Consider the following 15,358-nt stretch of genomic DNA (forward strand, 5'->3'; position numbering starts at 1 on the left):
TCCTGGCAGGTTGGGCTTCCTGCAACTGTTTGGGAGATCCTTTTGCTGAGACCGGGCCTTCTTGGATACCTGTCAACTGTAGCTCTCATTTTAAGAATCTCCTGTCTCCAGAAGTACGCCTTCTAGACTCTCTGCTCTCCTGATAGCTTCTTTCCTCAGAAGCTTCCCGTTTCCTTAGGAGTACTAACCCTAACTAAACTCAGATAATCTTTTTATTAGGTCCGGCTGTCATTCACCAATTAACCTTTTAAGTAGTCATCTGGGGCAGTCATTTAACCCCAGGTGGTCCTGCAGAAGGCAGTCACAAGCAGACTGGACCCTGATTCCGCTTAAAGGGGCCAGTCACCCCAGGACACCAACAGTAACCAATATTCCTAACAAGAAATAATCAATATCAGAACTGTGCTCTCTGCATTCTTATGACTGCTTGGCACAAATCATAATAAGCATCAGTGTTATGCTAGCTGCTTTTTATACTCCATCAATGTGTAGTAGACAATGCTTGCAAGTCTAAAAAGACATAGTTGGAAAAGATAACTTCATGTAGTGTGAACAGAATCTAAGTAGCCAAATCCTTTCTGTGCTATGTCCCAAACTAATTTTGTTTTTTTAATAGGCATTTGTATTGCATGTTTCTTACACAGGACCTTGAATAATTGATTCTTGCATCATCCATTCATATTCCTAGAGTGGCAAAATGCAAGGAAGGCATAAGTAAAAAGCCCTAACCATCCATGAGATTTATCTAAAGGAGTTTTGCCATTGAATGTTCAACAAAATGCCCTTCTGTATAGACGGAATAAATGTCATACATGAGGAGAATTGACTATGTAAGGCTTAGTGTTCTTCTTCAGTTCTATTGTCATGGGGCAACGTGTGCAATAGGTGCAGTGGGGGACTAGGATGAAACTACTGAATTCACTTTCATTGATGGTCTAAACTGCCAAGATTAAAGCCCAGTTCTTCAGAGATGAAAAGGTCAATGTACTGCAAGTAACCCCTGGCATCATTCTAGCTCTTCCTCTACACACTATTTTTAGTGGTAAAATGCATCTATTTTAGCTAAGGTGACCAGCTGTCCCATTTTTAAAGGGACAGTCCCATTTTTGGGGACTTTTTCTTATATAAGCACCTATTACCCCCCCACCCCCGTCCCTTTTTTTTCACAGTTGCTATCTGGTAACCCTAATTTTAACTATTAAACCTTTTAAAAGCTGAAGCTCGTTTATCACCACGGTCAATTAATTAAATGCTTCCCAAACTGTGTGTGGTTTATGATGCTATGTAGAAAAATAGGCATGACATTCAGAACAAAATACAATATGAGGGTTTGGCGGGGGAGTGACAGTTGTCCAAGATTTACTATCTATCACTGGGACTGTCTTGAGTCAGTAGAAATGCCTTTAACTTATTTATGTGTTTTCTGGCACAACTTTTTTTTATAAAGACTTTGTGATGCATGGAAAATCCATTAGGGCCAGTATATTTGAAAAAAGAAATCTCTATCTATTGGATGCTATGGCTGATTCAATGAAGTGCCCCCTCTTATAGGGGATATTTTGGTGTAATAGTGATCAGATATACGAAAACGTTCTCCTTAGATAAATCCTACTTCACTACTCCACAATAATTTTATATGAGAAAATATTTTTAATGCTTATGGAAATTGAGGCTGTTTTGGTATACTGTCTAGACTATTAATCAAGCTTTAGTGCTCTGGCCAAGTATCATGATCAAGTGGCTTAATCACTATTCATCCGCTTTATTACATTTCAGGAGAATATTTACCAAGTTCAATGCGCAAAACATCTAAGCGATTACAACTGAACACAATCATAGGAGTCCAATACTTCAGACACTCTTCTTTTCTTAAGAGTTGTTGGGCATTTAAATCACACACTGCCAGGCTGATATTAAAATATAATAAACTTAGCTGCAGCAAACCAGTCAGTGGACACCTTCAGCAAACTTGAAAAGTCAAATGGGTATCCAGTTTTCTCTGTGATAGCTACACTGAAAGCTAATGGATGCTGTTGGATCTGACTGTAAATTGGAGCTCATGCTGTCACTAAAGCTTACTGTAAATTGCAAGACACCTTCGTCTAGATGAGTAAGAACAGCTGTTGGTTTGATCAGGTGGGGCAAGGGGCAGGTGTCCATAACTGGGCTTTAGCTCAGTAAAGCATATTGGTACAGTGAGAGAGATGGAAAGAGAAAACTTTACCACTAATAAGTGTCCATCCAGCTAAAATGGGATGTTTACCATTCATGAACGATATAAATCTTTTGATAATAGAAAATCTGTAGGGAATGTTTCCTGATGCTGGTAAAGTATTTTTGTGTTTTTAAAAAAACAACAAAAAAAACCCCCAAACCCAGATTTACCTATAATGTTCTAGTTTTGATTCTTCGTATTACTTTTACTTTTTTAAAGCAAAAGACAAGGTACTTGGTTGTCATTTGTCAACTCAAGCATGTATTTTCATACCCATATTGTACATGGCTAAATAAGTAGCATGTCTTCGCTTTCTACATTATTTAACATAACTTGTGAGAAATACTTCAAAATATGTTCAACACATATTGTACTCATAACTTACCTTCTGACTAGTGTTTGATATAAATAGTTTGATGGGAAATCCAATTTTGGGTGGAGTTGAAATATAAAACAGAAACAGTTGTCTTCAATTTGAATTTTAATCTCTTTTCAGGTGGAAAGACATGACATGAATACTCTGAGCTTGCCACTTAACATTCGCCGTGGGGGTTCAGACACCAACCTCAACTTTGATGTACCTGATGGGGTCTTAGAATTTCACAAAGTCAAACTTAATGCAGATAGCCTGAAACAAAAAATTTTGAAAGTTACAGAACAGATCAAAATTGAACAAACAACCCGTGATGGAAATGTGGCTGAATACTTAAAGCTGGTGAACAGTGCAGACAAGCAGCAGGCTGGACGTATTAAACAAGTCTTCGAGAAGAAGAATCAGAAGTCTGCCCACTCCATTGCCCAGCTACAGAAGAAATTGGAACAGTATCACCGAAAGCTCAAAGACATCGAACAAAATGGATCCTCCAAAAGTTCCAAAGATATTTTGAAAGATAACTTGAAGGATATCCAGCCCCCTTTAAAAGATGTCCATGGCAAATCTCGTACCAGTGGCCAAGGTGCTGAGAGCAGCAAATCGGGTGTGCCAGGTGTCTCCTTGACACCACCAGTGTTTGTTTTCAACAAGTCAAGAGAGTTTGCAAATTTGATCCGAAATAAATTTGGTAGCGCTGACAACATTTCTCACCTGAAAAATACCCTGGATGAATTTCGGCCAGAAACTAGTTCCAGGGCTTATGGTGGCAGTGCTACTATTGTGGCTAAACCAAAATATGTTAGTGATGATGAGTGCTCAAGTGGGACATCTGGCTCTGCAGATAGTAATGGGAACCATTCCTTTGGGCCTGGTGGGACAAACGCTCTGGACAGCCAAGCAAAGCTTTCCATGATCTTGGAGGAACTGAGAGAAATAAAGGAGACGCAGTCCCAATTAGCTGATGACATAGAGAATTTAAAAGCACAGTTTCAAAGAGACTATGGTTTTATTTCTCAGACATTGCAGGAGGAAAGATACAGGTATTTTCTTTTCCTGTTCTTTTGAAATGGCTTTTGCACGGGTATATGAACTGATTCAAAACTAAGTGATTGATCTTCTTTTTTTTTTTTTTTTTAAAGGTAAACTTGTGTTCAGTAATCATTGTCAGGTACCAAAGTTCTTGATTTCTTTTGTTAACCTACATTTGTGACAGTAATACTTCACGATTTGATAGAACTGACAGTTCTGTGCAGTTGTCTGAGGCTTTTCTGGAAAGTTTCGTTATCTGATACTTCACTGATATTACCTTATGTGAACATTACATACAATTGGTGCCAATGCGGTCATCGCCAATGGACTGCTCCTGATTTACTGTAACTTGGCACCTAAATAAGCGGTCTCTGATGTAATAGAGCTTTACTGTTGACAGTACTTCCTTATTAATGAGCCATTTCCTGCAGTGTGGTGTGGTATATGTTCTCAACCACACTGTTATGGACTGTGAAGTTTGAAGACACAATGTAACAAAGTATAGTGAGATTTGGTTTTAAATACTTTAACACTGCTTCCCTGTGGGCTCATTAGCTGCTTGGTAAACCCTCTAACATCTATTCTGGAGTGCGAGTTATGTTCTGCAGAGTATCAGCACCTGGTCCCAGAGACTAAAAGCAGGCACAAGGTACATTTTTTTTTTTTGAAGGTGACTAGTGACTTTTTAGATGCCACAATTTTTGAGCTTCCCAGCTTAAGATACCTTAAAGGGTCCTGCTTTTCAGAAAGTGCTGAGCACCTGCCCTCTGATAATCAGGTCTATTTAAGGTGTAAAATTTAGGCATCCAAAGTAACTAGTCACTGTTGAAAATTGTGGCCCCCTGAAGCATACACAGAACATCCTGTTTGTCGTATTAGTCGTGATAATAAGTGTATTGGTTAATGAGATCAATATAGTTTCTACTGTGCTAACAGACGAAACATTCATACAAACACAATACTTATTAAGATTTCCTTGAGCAGTTCTCCAAGTGTAGGGAAGGCAATTTTATTTCAGTTTGTTTATATGTTGGGGAAAATATGTAGAAATCCCCGTGACAAGATTTGAATGGTGGTCTGAAAGGAGGAAGAGCATGAATTGGATACACTTATCCACTGAGTTATTTTTATATTGCAGTGTTAAAATGCCTTGGTCTTTCAAACATTGTTCTGTTATTCCACCAACCAGGAGCATTTACAAAGAGCTTTCAGCCTGCCGAGTAAGTCCTTGGGAAACTTTCCCCCCATCCTTTTCATTGCAAACCGAAGTGGTGGTGACTTGAGATACAAGGAAAGATGACTTTAAAGTACAGATGTATTCTAACATGGTGTAACATCATTTGTGTAGAAAAGCTAAATTCAGACTTCTGTTTTTCCTGAAAAAGGTATGAACGATTGGAAGACCAGCTAAACGATCTGACAGATCTTCATCAGCATGAGACTGCAAACCTGAAACAAGAGCTAGCCAGCATAGAAGAGAGAGTGGCATATCAGGCCTGTGAACGGTCACGAGATGTTCAGGTATTTTTATAATCAACTTCTTACATAGCCTAGAAATTTTGCAGAATTTGGAATAACGTTTGCCTTTAAGGAATTTAGGCCCAACTTTTTACCCAGCTAGAGTGAAATCTTGGCCCCATTGAAGTCAATGGCAGAATTCCCACTGAAGTCAATGGGGCCACGATTTTACCTGCTAGTGTTTCATAATTGAATGAATAAAATCCTGTGGATTCTAAATGGTGTCTTACATCTACTGCTCTGTCATCACTAGAGGAATAAGGAATCTACTGGTCTAATGTAAAATGCTCTGAAATGCAATAATTTTGCTTTCCCTGCTGGCTCTGTAACAGCAGTAAGATAACACTATTCCCAGTTGTGAGCTTAACATAAATTTATGTCCAAACCCCTTCCTAGCTGAATACTAGCATAGCATGGCAGAACCCTATATAAATTTTGAATTTTGTAGAAAAACGGTATATTGTCGAAAACTGACTGAGATCCCAAATTATTTGTAAAACACCCATGTAGACTTGTGAATTATAAATACATTTCAATAATGAACTGAGAAGTTTTTAACCTATCGAGACCTTTTGTTCCCTGGGTTTCTCCTGCAAGAGGTGTTCACTGCATTAACACCTAAAGTAGTGAAAAGAAATTGCATTTCTTGTATAGGTTTATGCATTTAGCGATGAGAACTTTACCACAGTCAACTAAACACAGTCAATGAAGTAGAAAATTATAAACATTCTGGAAAGTATGTATTTATTTACTTGTCACTTACGTTTGTACATATGTTGGGTTAATAATTGGCGGGGGTTATTTTTATTTAAAGAGCTTTTAGTTCACCTTTAAAAAACAGCCAGATGTATACATTCAGGTTCAGAACAAAAGAAACATCAAATGAGAGAAGACCAAGTCAGTAAGGGATGGAGAACTTAATTTCAAAATATAGACTAGAGTTTGATCAACAGAAAGTATAAAATGATGATGATTTGAAGAAAAGAGTAAGTGTGAGTAGCTGTGTTTTGAGTGCAGGACATTTCCTAAAGGTTAATGACAACTCTGGGGTCTTGGTTATCCACTTTTCTCAGATGATCGGAATTTGTGATTTTTTTGTATAAAAGAACAAGTTGGAAAGTGAATTATAATTACAGTATTATTCTGACAGCTAAACATTTCTGCATTTTACTTGTTGCAAGAAAATATTAAGAGGACTGTATCTCCTTTTAAGCCGACATATTGATATTTAAATGATATAACTGTAAGCAAAGTACGGCTGGAAAGTGGCCAGCATGTCTGTTTTATGTTCTCTAGAGACATCCATGCTCACAATACATTTATGACATGGATCATTGTACAGTGGGTGGCATTCAAGAGAATGAAAGTGAATTTAGACCAGAATGGAGGTGTAAAGCTAGTGGGTCCACCTTGAAGTTGATTTAACTGGTGTCACAGCAAGCCAGCAGTGTCCTAAAATTTTCAATGGTATATGCAAAGAAACTAATTTTGGTGCTGCTTTGATAAAGAGAAGTTTCCATGGTAACAGCTTAGCTTACCCAGTTCTTCAGCTCATCAGTACAGGTTGAACCTCTCTAGTCCAGCACCCTCAGGACCTGACCGGTGCTGAACCAGAGAATTTGCCGAACCATGGGAGGTCAATGCAGAGTGCTAGCAAGTCTCCGCAGGCGCCTGGGGGCCCTGCTGCCACCCAGGGTCCTGGCCCCCCACCCAGGGGCTCCATGCTGGCCCCAGGTTGCAGCTGCTGGCCTCTCGCCCGGGGTCCCAGCCGCCGGCCCCAACTCCTCCTGCTTTCTCCCAGAGCTTTAACGCTGCAAATCAGCTGTTCACGGTGCACTGGAAGCCCTGGGAAGGAGGAGGAAATAGTAAGGGCAGGGCCGCTGGTGCGCATGAGGCAAGTGGGGAGGGGGGAGCTTGGCACTGGTGGATGTTCCGCACCCACTAATTTTTCCCCTTGGGTGCTCCAGCCCCAGAGCACCCATGGAGTTGGCGCCCATGCCAGACCAAGAATGTTGCCGGACCAGGGAGTGCCGGATTAGAGAGGTTCAACTTGTACATTCAGAAAACATGAGACACCATGAACACTATTTTCCTCAACCAGGAAAAAATGTAAATGTTACACAATAGCATTGTCAAGTTTGATTTATACTTTTATAATTTTTGTAAACAGTTGATCATCTGCACAACATATTTGTTTAAATAGATTTATAAATTATACTCAGCAGCTGAATGAGAAACTGCTTTGTGTAGAAATGTAGCTGACTCTTATTTTTCTTTTTGTCTACAGGAAGCCTTGGAATCTTGCCAGACTCGGGTTTTTAAACTGGAGTTCCATCAGCAAGAACAGCAAGCGCTGCAGTCAGAAACTGTGAATGCCAAAGTACTCCTAGGGAAATGTATAAATGTAATCTTGGCCTTCATGACCGTCATCTTAGTGTGCGTCTCTACCATTGCAAAGTTTATAGCTCCTATGATGAAGAGCCGTTTCCATATTATCTGCACTTTTTTTGCAGTGACTCTACTTGCAGTATTTTGTAAAAATTGGGATCACATTATCTGTGCCATAGAAAGGATGATCATACCAAGATGAATCCACTAGTCCAGATCTTTTATTTTTTTAAAGAAATGTTGTATGTGTACAAACTACCAAAATATTTAATTTTGCAATTTAAACATGCAGACAGGATGAAGGCTATAAAACTCTTGAATGCTAAGGTTTAAATACTTCAATTTATACTCCGTGGCAGTTATTTGCCTATTCAATTATACTGTATGTAATTGGCTACATCTATTATGAACTGCTCACTCATGTAAATCTTTTGCCTTAATCTTACCAGCTTTCCACTTTACAAACCAGCATATCTACAAGAGGTCATGCTACTGGTGGTGTAAGAAATGTGACGTGTATTGTGTCATTAATTAGAGTGAGGAGGAGTGGTGGTGGGAGTGCATTATAATCATGTTTTTACACCATTCCTATTGGATTAATTCAGTTGTCTAGCTTCCCATGTGAACCAGGATAGAATGGCTAGCTATATTTTATAATATTAGGAAATACCAGCCATACTTACAGTATTTCCTAATGCTAGATGATTTAACATCTGTGAATTAGAAACTGGAAAGGTGCTTAATTACAATCCAGCACCGTTTTCTGATGCTTCTGCCAGTGGGCCCTTACTCATACAGATTATTCTTTAAATGTTAAACTTTCCCAACAATTTAATATGACTAGAGTCTCTAGTGATACAGATTAGTAAATATCGTATCCTAGAGCTATTCTTTATCATGTTTAGAAGATACATAAACGTAATAACATGCCTCCAAATATGATGCACTGAATGAATTATAAGATCACAAAGACCTCTTAGAAGAATAAAGAAACAAGTAACCAGTGCTGATGCCACTATGTTGACTTCAGTAGCTCTTCTGGTCATATTTCAAGCTTTGCAGATTGCAAAGGGAGAGCGCATAAACATTTGTTTAAATTTTTAACAGTCAGTTGATGAGCTTTCCAGTGAATGTGAAATAGATAAAACTAGGCCCCAAGTTGGAGTAGGAGTTAGTAATGCTAAAGGAAATTGGATGTTGTGAATTTTTTTGCTTCAGGGTTCCACAGGAACCACCAGGTCAGGAGGGTTGGGAAAGAATGAAACTTTATATATTAGAACTAACTGTGGGATGTGTTGAGAGACATTCCTGAGAACAGTGTGTTAGACATCAGACAGTAACGGCACTATGAAAGAGGTAGGTTTTTAAAAATATTTATTTTGCCTGATCTAGAAACTACAAAATGTTTTTCTTGAAATCCTTTGTTGCCTGGGTAACCAGATATGATGTAAAGTAATATATGAAATAAAATATCAGGATTCTTCTCCACTCATATGTATCCAAAAAAATGACACATGTGTCTGGTTATTTAATATTTAATGCTGTTTGGTTTTAAGATATGTTGTCATGACAGCATTATTGTTACTTTGGTCGCAGGGCTAGTTGAATTTTAACCAAGTGCAATAATTTGTATGGAAGTCTTTAGAAATTTTTATATCGGGGGGAGAAAAGCACTTTGTCCTTTCTTTACCATAACACAATTTATAATTAATCTAATAGTTTGCTGTGGTTTCAGGGGCTGAACAAAGAGCATGGCTAATGGTGTAAATGATGATATAACCGAGACCTTAGAAAACTAAATTTTAAAAAAAGTCATTAAAGAAATTCTGATATGTGCAATGTTTTTGAATATAGAAAGGAATTCAATCCAAAAGAATTGTGATACTTGACTTGCTGCAGGCACAGGAAATTAATCAAATAGAATACACCCACTTTATCCTAACTAGATCCTGTTCAATCTTCCCAGAGGAAAGTGGAGGAAAATAAAACAAAAACTTGCTGACACCTTCCATACCTCAAACTTAACAGTCAGTTTAACCCTGTATATGTGAGCAAGAATTGCCATATATTCATTCAAATCCATTTATTCTCAAAGCCACTATTGGTATCCAAGTAATTAGTCCTCTTTTCCTTGATTTCTAATAAATTGGATACTGTTTCTGCCTCTGAAAGCAAATAATTCCAAACACTGATGACCCTTCTGAGGGGAAAAACAGTCAGTGATATACCTAAACTTTTACCTTTTTCAGTTTGCAGGCAGGTCCCTGTGCGTTCCTGTTGCTGTTTAGTTCAATGAGATCCTTATTCCCAATTTTTTGTGATCCCCATTTAGGTATTCTATGTATACATTGCATTAAAATTTCATCCCCTAATCAGTCCAGCCAGTCATAGCTACCTCATCTATCCAGTTCATAGGCTGAGGAGATTACAAACTGTATCAGTTGAAGAGATTAAACATATCTTCATAGTGAAGTCCCCTCCATAACTTTGAAAAAATGTAGCTGCTCCTTTCTGGATTTACTCCAGAATTTGTACGTCCTAACAGAGGATTTCCCTTGTTTTGTTTATATACCCTTTTGATGCAGCTTGAGAACCTTTTGACCGTTACTGCATTAACAATACATTCCCATCTTCATTGCAGCTAACATGAATATTAAGTTCTTTTGTTGTCAGTACTTTCCAGTTCTTCAGCCAGCAATTATATTTTAGATTCAAAATCCTTTGACTTGCATTAAAATCCATCAGCCATTTTATAAACCATTCCCCTAATGTATTTAAGTTTTTCTTACCAATTTATAACTTTGCGTCTAAAGGTGAGTTTGGAGGGGACAGACCTAAAAGGAAGAGCCCCAGTACTGACTCTTGACATAATATGCTAGTGACTTCTCTCCCTTGTAATCCATTGCCACCATTTTTGTGTCCTCCATTTAATCATTTTGATATCCAATTTATATACCTGCATTCCAGGCTGGACAATAAAAAAAATCAAGCATTGATATATTACTTTTGTTAAATGGCTTACAAATGTCTACATATCTGTAATATGGATGCTATTTGTCAGTAGCTTTACTGAACTCAGGAAAACAATTGTTTAGTTTAGCATAATTTACTTACCTTTATTAATTTAACCTTCCTGGTTCCAATGTAGAAACCTTGAATTTGTGACCCATTCTGTGTTATCTGTCTCTGACAGTTTCCAGGATCAGGACATAACAAATTAAGCCTCCTTACCTCAGTAAGATCAGCCAGTCTCTGTCATAAGCAGAAAAATCTGTTACAGCCATGATTTGGGAATACAAAGGCATCTACACTTGTTGGTAGTTACCATATTCTACCTGAGTAATCTCCATGTAAAATGAGAATGTAATGGTCAAAGGAACGGTTTTACACTTGGCTGATATCTGATTGACTCCAAATCAGAAATAGTGAGGTCTTACATAAAGATGCAGTACATTTCCTTATTGGCTTTGTATCAGAAATAAAACACATTTAAAAATCACAAGACTTCTCTAAAGTAAGAAAAAAGAAAATGTTTCTCAGTGCAAGTTAATACAGCCCTAACTGTTCTGTCAATCAGGCACTTTCATCTTTTTAGGTTCCTTTCTGAGCTCTATCTAAAACCATACCAATGTTCCATAGGCTGTCCCAAGCAACAGCAATTTCAAGATCTTTCTCCAAGAGAACTGCTCAGATTCTTTATGGATCTCACGTCTTCTGTCAAGTCTCCCCATCTTCTTCCCTTCTCTTTCCCTCAGCTGTCCAGGCCCTTTGGTAATCTTTCCCTCATGTTCCATTTTAATATAAATTTCAAAAACTAATTCAAAATGCCTTAAGGTACCATATTTTTCCTCATTTGCTTCAGTAATTTGCATATGTCCCTTGCTGAACCCAAACTTTGCTTTCCCAACTCTTCCAACGTTTTTTTTTTTTTTTTCCTCCTTGTGTACCCTTATCTGTGGTAAGCCAGGGTGTCTAACTTGTGTTAAAGTGGAAGGTAGCCTTTAATATACTCATGGCACTCAATCCCTTTAAGTGTATGCCAAACTCTGTGCAACTCCTGCTCCCAAAATATGTTGGATTCTTTTCTCTGGCTGATTCTGGCTGGCAATCAAAGAACCACTTCATTTCATTTACATTATGATCACTCTTGCCAAGTGTATCTTCAGTCTCAAGATCCTTAATAAGTTAATCATAGTTGGTTGGAACGGAGTCTAGTAGCCCTAGTCATTATGGTTAGCATCCTAACTACCTGAGAGATAAACACATCTTTGAAAGCCCCAAAGAGTTTGATGGTAGAATCCATACCTGTTGATTCCTGGAGAGTTAATTTCCCATGACAGTTACCTTCACTGTTAGCTACCTTTCTAATTTCAGCCCATTGATCCAAATCAAGGGATTTCTTAGGGCTTCCCACATAGACCTAGTGAAAGATGCCCACATAAATTCAGTTCCACTACTGTCCAAAGTCACTGATATTACTCTGACTAGATACTATCCTATTCAATTTCTTCCTGACTTGTATACTAGAAGTTCAGTCCTTATGTAACCCAGTGATGCTTCTTGTCTTATTAAGCTCCAGTTATACTAGTTCTGGCTTTTCATAGAAAGCTATTGAATCTGGCCACTGCTTGTTTAGTATCAAAATGCCTAACATTAAGAAGTGCAACCGCTACTGGATTATTGTGTCCAGTTCTGGTGTCAACATTTCAGGAAGGATGTTGATAAATTTGAGAGTTCACAAAAAGACCACTGAGAATGATTTAAGGGTTGGAAAACATGCCTCACAGTGAAAGATTTAAGGAGCTCAATCTGTTTAGCTTATCTAAGAGAAAGTTAGGGGGTGACTTGGTCAGTCTATAAGATCCAGATCCTTAATGTATTTAGGCTTTTTATTCTATCTGTAAGGTTTTCATACCATGCACATCACCATAGTATCTGACCATCTTCCAGTAGTGCATTAAGCAACATGACTACATATCTGTGGCATATTGTTTGTGTTCTCATCCTCTTTCCAGAGGGAGAAACATGTGGAGTTGAGTGTCTTGTTTTGGTAGGGTGGGTTTTTGTTTGTTAAATATAGCTGTTGCTGTGTGTTCATGTTTGAGAAGAAAAGATCAAAGAAATGCGCCTTGCACTTGGAGTGGAAAGTGACAAGGTTTGTAATAGTGGTTAGCTCCTGGGGGAGTTTATTCCAGTCTTCTACCATCCCTAGAGAAGGTTCTGTCTCCTGCATAGACAAGCTTTACTCTTATTGTTGAGCATTGCATTGTGCCAGAGGAGTGAAGTTGTTGACCATGGTCTTCGTCCCAGAACTTTGGGGGCCATGCCCAGGCCATGGAATGTTTTGAAGACAAGGACTGAGACCTTGAACTTGATTTGAAATTCTATGGGAAGCTAGTGTAGGGAGCAGAGGACCGATATGATATGCTCATGGTCGTCTGTGTTGCTGAGGAGAGACACACTATAGCATTTTGTACTAGTTGGAGTTTCCTAAGTTCCCATTGATTTTCAGTGGAAGTTAGGAGCCTAAATACCTTTCAGCATCTTTGCATAAGTACCTACATGGAGAACAGAGATTTGATAAGAGGTCTCTTCAATCTAGCAAACAAGATATACCATGAATCAATGGCTGGAAGCTGAAGCTAGACAAACTCAAACTAGAAATAAGGTACAAATTTTTAACTGAGGGTAATTAACCATTGGAACAATTTACCATGGATTGTAGTAAGCTCTTCATCACTCAAGTTTTAAATCAAGATTGGATATTTTTCTAAAAGATATGCTGTAGTTCAAACAGGAATAAATTCAGGGAAGTCCTGTGGTCTGTGTTATACAGGAAGTCAGACTAGATGATCACAAAGGTCTTTCTGGCCTTATAATCTACAAAAATTTGCTAAACAAGCTCAAAATACAAAGAGGATCCAGAATCACTTAGTGTAAAATTTTTCAAAAGCGCCTAAGTTCCCTTTTCAGAAGTGACATGCTCTGAGACTTAGGCGCCTAGATTTTATATTGATTTTTTTTAATAAGGCAGTTTTATAGCTTCTTCCAGATACACAAATATATATTCATAGTCAAAACTTGAAATACAGTACTGTAGACACAGACAAGTATACTGTAGACAGTATTCTTGTCAGCAAGTTAAAGAAGTATGGGCTGGATGAATGCACTATAAGGTGGGTAGGAAGTTGGCTAGATTGTCGGGCTCAACGGGTAGTGATCAATGGCTCCATGTTGTTGGCAGCCGGTGTCAAGTGGAGTGCCCCAGGGGTCGGTCCTGGGGCCAGTTTTGTTCAATATCTTCATAAATGATCTGGAGGATGGTGTGGATTGCACTCTCAGCAAATTTGCGGATGATACTAAACTGGGAGGAGTGGTAGATACGCTGGAGGGCAGGGATAGGATACAGAGGGACCTAGACAAATTGGAGGATTGGGCCAAAAGAAATCTGATGAGGTTCAATAAGGATAAGTGCAGGGTCCTGCACTTAGGACGGAAGAACCCAATGCACAGCTACAGACTAGGGACCGAATGGCTAGGCAGCAGTTCTGCGGAAAAGGACCTAGGGGTTACAGTGGACGAGAAGCTGGATATGAGTCAGCAATGTGCCCTTGTTGCCAAGAAGGCCAATGGCATTTTGGGATGTATAAGTAGGGGCATAGCGAGCAGATCGAGGGACGTGATCGTTCCCCTCTATTCGACATTGGTGAGGCCTCATCTGGAGTACTGTGTCCAGTTTTGGGCCCCACACTACAAGAAGGATGTGGATAAATTGGAGAGAGTCCAGCGAAGGGCAACAAAAATGATTAAGGGTCTGGAACACATGACTTATGAGGAGAGGCTGAGGGAACTGGGATTGTTTAGTCTGCAGAAGAGAAGAATGAGGGGGGATTTGATAGCTGCTTTCAACTACCTGAGAGGTGGTTCCAGAGAGGATGGTTCTAGACTATTCTCAGTGGTAGAAGAGGACAGGACAAGGAGTAATGGTCTCAAGTTGCAGTGGGGGAGGTTTAGGTTGGATATTAGGAAAAACTTTTTCACTAGGAGGGTGGTGAAACACTGGAATGCGTTACCTAGGGAGGTGGTAGAATCTCCTTCCTTAGAAGTTTTTAAGGTCAGGCTTGACAAAGCCCTGGCTGGGATGATTTGATTGGGGATTGGTCCTGCTTTGAGCAGGGGGCTGGACTAGATGACCTCCTGAGGTCCCTTCCAACCCTGATATTTTATGATTCTATGATTCTAAGTTTTTTAAATGACGTTTGAATGCCAATAGAATGAGCTTATCTGGTAGTGAAGAAGAGTTCCGTTTAAAAAATGAAAATTTTACATTAAAATAATGGACGAAAGAAAATATTGCAATTTACTGAATTGCATAATCACCCTTGAAGAACAAAAAGCACTGTAAAATCCAGTTTTGAGGCCAGTAAAATCCTTTCTTCTGTTTTCTAAGATATTAGAAGACAATGTACATACAGATTGCATGGGGACTTGATCGAATTGTCTTGTAAATTTGATTTATTGCATATGTGTGGTGTATTAAGTTGTAGTGTTGGTAGAAAGCTCTTTCCTTCCATGAATCTATTGCCCTTCCTTTTTTGTAAGATAATGCTGACCAGGCAGTACCGAAGTGTACTGAAAGTTTGTTTATTTTTATTGACTGAAAATATTTGTGTCAGCATGTAACCTGTGTATCTCGTACCACTTTCATTTTGTGCAGCATGGTGTAAAAATGCATCTATTAATGTATGTAATGTTTTTGTATATTTCTTGGTGTGGTCGTGATTGCTCAAAGGTGCCATTAACATTTTTTTAAAATAAAAGTATTTTAAATTTAA

At 38.7% G+C, this 15,358-nt stretch overlaps 1 protein-coding gene across 5 annotated transcripts in view; it reads left to right on the forward strand.

Annotated features, from left to right (window-relative positions):
- The window catches only part of TMCC3 (transmembrane and coiled-coil domain family 3), a 229,553-nt gene extending 214,195 nt beyond the window's left edge, over positions 1-15,358 (forward strand). For 4 of the 5 annotated variants that reach the window (XM_043545934.1, XM_043545937.1, XM_037885050.2 and 1 more), the window contains exons 2-4: positions 2,712-3,628; positions 5,003-5,138; positions 7,423-15,358. In XM_043545934.1, coding sequence (XP_043401869.1) covers positions 2,712-3,628; positions 5,003-5,138; positions 7,423-7,725 — 1,356 coding nt within the window. In that variant the 3' untranslated portion in view covers positions 7,726-15,358. The remainder of the gene's footprint in view (positions 1-2,711; positions 3,629-5,002; positions 5,139-7,422) is intronic. The other variant, XR_006290702.1, reaches the window with a different exon arrangement.

This window comes from Chelonia mydas, chromosome 1 (genome assembly GCF_015237465.2).
Source record: "Chelonia mydas isolate rCheMyd1 chromosome 1, rCheMyd1.pri.v2, whole genome shotgun sequence".
Lineage (NCBI taxonomy): Eukaryota > Metazoa > Chordata > Testudines > Cheloniidae > Chelonia > Chelonia mydas.